At 49.4% G+C, this 7000-nt stretch overlaps 1 protein-coding gene across 1 annotated transcript in view; it reads right to left on the bottom strand.

Annotated features, from left to right (window-relative positions):
• The window catches only part of LOC102383584 (sperm-associated antigen 17-like), a gene marked incomplete at its 3' end in the record, with an annotated part of 368781 nt that overhangs the window by 18280 nt on the left and 343501 nt on the right, over positions 1–7000 (bottom strand). The window contains exon 28 of the mRNA XM_025193226.1: positions 1416–1687. Coding sequence (XP_025049011.1) covers positions 1416–1687 — 272 coding nt within the window. The remainder of the gene's footprint in view (positions 1–1415; positions 1688–7000) is intronic.

Raw genomic sequence — 7000 nt, 5'->3', positions numbered from 1 at the left:
GGAATGCTCTTTGTGCATAGGATTGGGCTCCTCAAGCCCCAAGAGCACCTTTCCTGGGTTGTCAGAGAGCACAGGCAGCCCTGGGCTGCTGCCTCTTTCCTACCACAAAGTAAATAGACATATGCTTCAATAAAGTAGCACTATTTCATACTACTTTATGTCATGGCCACTGCTGTGGATGCTTATTTGCTGGCCATGCATGCTGAACAAATACAATGTCAGGCAACATTAGTTTCTACTCTAAGATAACCTCTAAGGCTGGGTTCCATATATTCTATTTTACCTAATACTTCAGTAAAATACTTTTAATTCCTTCCTCCATTTCAGGAGTCTGAATTCAGGTCTGCTGCTTGTCATAGGGGAAAAGTGGCTGCTCCCCTTCATCATTACCAGGCGCTTCTTGCTGCAGCCACCCAGAGCCTGTGCCCAGGCTGCCTTGTGGCTCCTCTCCACTGCTGTCACTGCCACCTCTAAGCTGTCCAAAGGGGCAGTGCAGAGGAGCCACAGGGCAGCCCAGGCACAGGCTCCAGGTGGTTGCAGCAAGAAGGGCCTGGCAGCAATGAGGGGAAGAGGCTGCTTTTCCCCTGAGCTGAGCAGCAGCTTCCACCCAGCTGCCACTGGTGTTGCTACTGCTCAGCATGGATGGGTGAGTCTGGCACAGGTGCTGGGCAGGCTGGGGTTGGGGCTGGGAGTGTGGGTTCCAGTGGGTCTGGAGCTGGTCCGCTCTGCCAGGCCAAGTCCAGAGCAAGCACAAGGCGGACCAGGGTTGGGGCTGTGAGTGTGGGTCCTCACCAGTACCACAGTGCTGGAGACAGTGGTGGCAGCAGCTGGAAGGAGTCACCGCCACCTGGCCTGCCAAGAAAAGCAGTCCAGCTACAGTCCCACTGCATTGTCAGAGGGCAGCAGGATGCGCCATGGGCCGGATGGTGCCTGGGCCAAGAGGGACTGAAGGAACAGCTGCAGGCTAGACAGAGTCCCTTCATGGGCTGTATCTGGCCTGCAGACCATATTTTGCCCACCCCTGCTCTAAGCATTGGACAATGCAGAGTAAACTAGACAGGAAATTAGTGCTGTATTAATATTACTGCACAAGTATTAAAAGCCATACTCTAGGAAGGACATCATGGTCTTATATAGCAGAGTTCTGGCCAGCTCTGTCAAGTCTTTTCCAAAGGACCACTTTTTTAGATGTGATATCTTTTATTAGACCAACAAAATATGCCTATGTCCTTGATCAACACAGCTACAATCAAAAACACTTTTAGTTGGTCACTTTCCCAAAAATATGTGAAATCATTTTTTCCTTATTCATGAACACTAGCTACAGACAGAAACAGTATTCCACATCTATTTGCATTGCTCAGGTAACTACATTGCTCAGGTAACCCACTTCTATTCTAACTCTGTTACTGTACCTGGGTAGATCCATCCAACATGTACTTTATGACAGTGCCTTGGCTGGTGATGACCCTAGACACCTCCTGTTCTATTGTTTTTTTCATTGATTTGTACTGATGGGAATACTTCATACGTAGGGGATAACTCTGTCTAATCAGGAGTTCCGGAGTAGGTTGCTTGGCCTCTTCTGCTTTGGCCACACATTCCTTGGCTTCATTTTCCTTCAGTTTTCCTTCCTTGGCTTCAGCTGCTTTTGGTTCACTACTTGCCTTGGCTTCATCTTTCATATCTGAGAACAAAGTTGTAAAATTTAACAGCATGTTAATAACAGTTTCAAAGGAGCCCAACTCTATTTAAAAGTGTGGCCACACAGTATAATTACTATCAAGTAATTTATCTGGTCTTTTAATCTATATTAATAAGTGGACACATGACCAGCTCTCCTGAGCTGGCTGCCCACTAGGTAGTGGAGGAAGCTAGTTTGCATTGAAGAAACAGCTACCCTGGGTGTGTCTACATGTGAATTTACACACCCCTAAACTTAAGGCACTTTAATACGACTCACTGGGCATACACCCTTGCAACCTGCCCTGGTCAGCACCCTGGACAGCCAGACCCCAGCTCCCTGGGCTGTGCTCTGCTGCCTGGTGCTGCTAGGAAGAAAAAAGTGAGTATTGCAGCCACTAGTGACTCCCCAGTGCCTCTGCCTCAGGGCAGGTTTGCTGGCTGGGAAATGCAGCCCTGCAGGGCCAGGATGCCTCGCTGCCTGCCCGGGATTCAGGAACCCTCAGAAGCCTGCAATGGGGCTCCTGCCCGGTACAGTAGGGGGACTGTGACTGTGTACCCCAGCACCCAGAGCCGATTTCTCTTCTGCAGCCACCCCTGCCCCCGGCAAACACACAGCTTACCTGCTAGCAGGATATTGCCCATGGAAGAGGTGGTATCAGTGCCTGGGGGCTCTGTTCAGCTCACCCCAGGCAGGCTGGGACTGCGTCTGCTTCCAGTGCCCGGCGCGGCTTTCCTTACTTTGCTTGCCTGACCTGCCTGCACTGCACTCAGCCTCCCCAGGCTGAGCCAAGCAGAATCCTTAATGTACCTTAAATATGGTGACTAATGTGATGTAAATCACCTTATGGCACCTTAAGGGTACACATATAGACACACCCCCTGGGATTAAATTGACTAGGGAGTAAACACCCAACATATTCCACATAGTGACTTTCCCATATAATAAAGGTACTATACAGTTTTCAAGGGGGTAACTTCACCTTGGATTGGAGCAATTTAGTATATAATAAGGCTATACATTGTATGTCTGCTCCTTTTTTATTATATAGAAAAGTCAATTTACTACACACTAAATCATACACCATGCCTATACCCTGTCAACGCTGGTGAGAAATGTTACTAAAAAAAATTATATCAAGCTGCTTGATGCTTTACAAACATAAAAAAACAGATGCAGCTTCTGAAACAAAGAATTTAATTAGACCCTTTCTACACATGCATGTAAAGGCTCAATGGGATCTAATGCACAATACACACAATCATGCCTCCTACCATGCCACACATACTGCACCGATCCTGGGCTCCCCCTGCACCGGCAAGAAGCAACCTCCCATGGCTGAAAGCCCCCTTGGCTGAGGGGCTCCCAGCCACTTGGGTGCCCAATGTACATCTAGGACTGAGTGACACAACTGTTGTGATATTCCAGCCTTGGTGGTCCATAAAATCCTTGCAGCTAGAAGACTGAGGCAGCTGTGTCTCATAGCCCTGGGAGTTTCATGCACTCCTGGGGCTGGGAGATCTCATCCACACCCTGTGGCTACCAAGACTCAGCTGGACCCCGGCACCAAAAGGCATGCTGTGAAAACCCAGTGTCTGTAGCTGCAGGACTCTGGGAGGACTCAGGGTCCTGGTAGCTGAAGGGTGCTGTCGGGATCTAGAGTTGGCAGCTGCTAGGGCTGACAGTCCCTCCAAGTTGTGCGATTTCCAGCCCAGACTAGTCATGGTGCACTCCTGTAGCTCAGAGTCCTGTCAGCTGATAGGACTCTCAGTCACAGGGGAGACCCTCCTACATTTGCAAATTAAAGCTTGATAGCAACCAGCTATAAAGTTAGTATACACATTTTTGAGTTTTAACTTTATAGCTGGTTGGAGCTTTTTATGGCATGATAACTACTTTGCATTTGTAGCTGGTCTCAAGATAACTGTGCAATTAACCAGTAAATTGTGCAATACCTTTATTGTGTAGAGGGGCCTCAGATGCAGACAAAAGGATTCAAAGTAACCCCATGTTTAGCAGTCAACTAGAGAAACTGCACAACTGATAAATACTATTAATTCAGAATCCTATGCTGAATATGATTTGTTCAAAATTCCTTTCCATCCTCTTCACTGTATCTCATGCCAAACTTATCTGATTGTATATACCTCAAACAGGAAAATATTGGAAATGAAAAGTAAAAGAAGACCTGAAAATAAAAGCAAGACATGATTTTTTTCCCCTAGTAACTCAGATGGCATATCAGTAATATAAGCCACTGTGCTGGTTGGTACTGTTTGGTGCACATATTTAACTTCTATATACCATAACTTACGATGGACATTACAAGCAGCCAAGATTCACTGGAGTTTACATTGTGTACAACTGTATGCTGGTGCAATGATTCAAAATGCATTGAAGTTGACACTTGCCTGCCTGTACATGAATGCCAGGAGCTTGGGGAATAAACAGGAGGAACTTGTCCTCCTGCTTAACACAAATAATTACTATGTCATAGGGATAACAGAGACCTGTTGGAACTCCACCCATGACTGGACCACGGGTATAGATGGCTACACCCTGTACAGGAGAGCTTGAGTGGACAAAAGGGGTGGGGGTGTAGCTCTCTCTGTCGAGGAGAGCTACGCGTCCCTGCAAGCCGACATTGGTGACTAGGGTGGATGATTGGAGACCCTCTGGGTTAAAATCCTTGGGGAACATGGCACAGGGAACACAATGGTGGGAGTCTATTACAGACCTCCCACCCAGTCAAGAGTTTGACCAGGAGTTTGCCAGGGAATTGGCTGAGGCCGCACGCCCCCAGTCCATGGTTGTCATGGGAGAGTTCAACTACCCAGACATCTTGTGGGAAGAGTGCTTGGCTAAATCCAAGTGGTTGCAAAGCTTCCTCTCATGTGTGGATGACCTCTATCTGACACAAGAAGTCTATGGGCCAATGAGAGGTAAAGCACTGCTTGACCTGGTACTGGCAACCAGGGATGACCTAATCAGGGACCTAATGATCGATGGGAAGCTGGGTGACAACGAACACGAGCTGATCACCTTCACCATTCACTGTAAAGCTGGCAAGTCAGTCAGCAATACTGAGGTCCTCGACTTCAGGAAAGCTGACTTCGACAAGCTCAGGAGGCTTGTCAGTGAGTGTCACAGGATGGGGTCTTCAGGGATGACTGTGATACCCCTTGGTCCCCTTGACCATGTCAGTCCGGCCCAATGGTTACCCTTTTTCTCTCCTGCCACATCTTTGCTCGTAATTATAATATAGGGAGGCTGCCCTTGATCTTATTGTCTGGACACAGTCCTGCTGGACCCCCCTGAACCTCGTAAGTTCTCGGATCCTGTTTTGGACCCTGCTCAAAATGGGTGCCTCCTGGGCTAGATGTGTGGCTCCAAAACCACCCCTTTACCACATCCCAAGCCTCACAGATGTCATACCAATGTTGTCTCCTTGAGTTGCAGCCTCAGCTTAGGCCAGCCTCCACAACTGCACCCTCTGGTTCTGGGTTCTGCTCTCCCCCTTGTCGCTGCACCCTCTGGCACTGGGGTCCACTCTCCCCCCTTGTCACTGCACCCTCTGGCACTGGGGTCTGCTCTCCCCCTTCGTCACTGTGCCCTCTGGTACTGGGGGTCGGTTCACCCCCGAACACTGTGCCCACACTGGCACTGGGGTCTGTTCACCCCCGAACACTGCGCCCACATTGGCGCTGGGGTCTGTCACTGTGCTTTCTGGCACTGGGGTCTGCTCTTCCCCCTGTCACTGCACCCTCTGGCGCTGGGGTCTGTTCACCCCCAAATACTGCACCCACACTGGTGCTGGGGTTTCCCACACTGTAGTGGGTCCCCAATGAGGCCTCTTTCTTCCCCAACAGCCTTAGCCTGGTCCTCCAGTATTACAAAACAGCAACAAAACATGAGCCCCTGGGTTATAACATAACACCAAAGTTCAGGGTGTGCTCTGCCCCTTTGAAAAGGATCTAATGTCTTTCCTGGCATTAAGTGTCTAGTAGGCAAGGGTACCTCATTAGTCCTAAGTGCAGCATATCGGGTAGTTGTAGCATCTCTGGGATATTCCTCCCTGGAGGCTCGTTCCCCTTTGGCTGCTGGAATGTAACTGAATTCCCTAGTCCCAGCCCTGAGGTTTATATGGGCCCAGGGCCCTGCCTCTTCTGGCCAGCTGACCAGGTGCAGGTGCAGGCTAACTGGCTCGTTAGTCTGCTGCCATGGTAACCTGCACCTGGGGTCCTGTCTAACTCTTTGGGCTCTCTCCCCAGGCAATTTCTGCTCTTACAGGAGCAGGCACCTTAGTGCCCAGCGACAGTGAGGCCCTAAGGGACCATGGCCCCAAGAGGAGGGGAGTTCAGGAAGAGTGGTTGCTCCTCAGGGATGCTATCATCGATGCACAAGCTAATGCTATCCCATCTTGGAGGAAAAGCAGCAAAAGGGCACAGGAGCCCCTTGGCTCTCCAGGGAACTAGCAGACCTCCTGCAGCTAAAAAGAAAGACCTACAAAGGATGGAGGTCTGAATCCACCTCCAAGGAGGAATATTCTGCAATGGTCCGGACCTGCAGGGAGTGAACCAGGAAAGCCAAGGCTGTGATGGAACTCCAACTAGCTACAAGTATCAAGGATAATAAAAACTCCTTTTTTAGATATGTGGGGAGCTGGAGAAAAAGCAAGATCAACATTGGACCCCTGCTAAACCAGATGGGACAACTGACAACCAACACCCAGGAAAAAGCCAACCTACTAAATGGGTACTTTGCATTGGTCTTTCATCAGTCCCACGGGACCCAGGTGAGGGAGATCCCTTGCCTTCCATCAATGCTGACCTCGTGAAGGAACACCTCGAAAGGCTGGACACCTTCAAGTCAGCCAGCCCTGACAATCTACACCCCAGGGTATTCAAGAGGCTGGCGAGCATCATATCTCAGACCCTGGCATGGATCTTTGAGAACTCCTGGTGCTCTGGTGAAGTGCCTGAAGACTGGAAGAAGACCAATGTGGTGCCTCAAGAAAGGGAGGAAAGTGGATCCGGCAAACTACAGGCCCATCAGCCTGATCTCTATCCCGGGGAAGGTCTTAGAAAAGATTATCAAAGAGGCCATGCTTAACGGACTGGCCAATGGCAACATCCTGAGGGATAGCCAGCACGGGTTTGTTGTGGGTAGGTCTTGCTTGACCAATTTTATTTCCTTTTACAACCAGGTGGCCTATCACCTGGACAAGGGAGAGGAGATTGATGTCGTATATCTTGACTTCAAAAAAGCCTTTGAGCTGGTATCCCATGATCACCTCTTGGCAAAACTGGCCAACTG

Source organism: Alligator sinensis, unplaced genomic scaffold, assembly GCF_000455745.1.
Source record: "Alligator sinensis unplaced genomic scaffold, ASM45574v1 scaffold819_1, whole genome shotgun sequence".
Lineage (NCBI taxonomy): Eukaryota > Metazoa > Chordata > Crocodylia > Alligatoridae > Alligator > Alligator sinensis.
The sequence above is the reverse complement of the archived record's forward strand: the minus strand, read 5'-3'. Positions and strand labels throughout refer to the sequence as shown.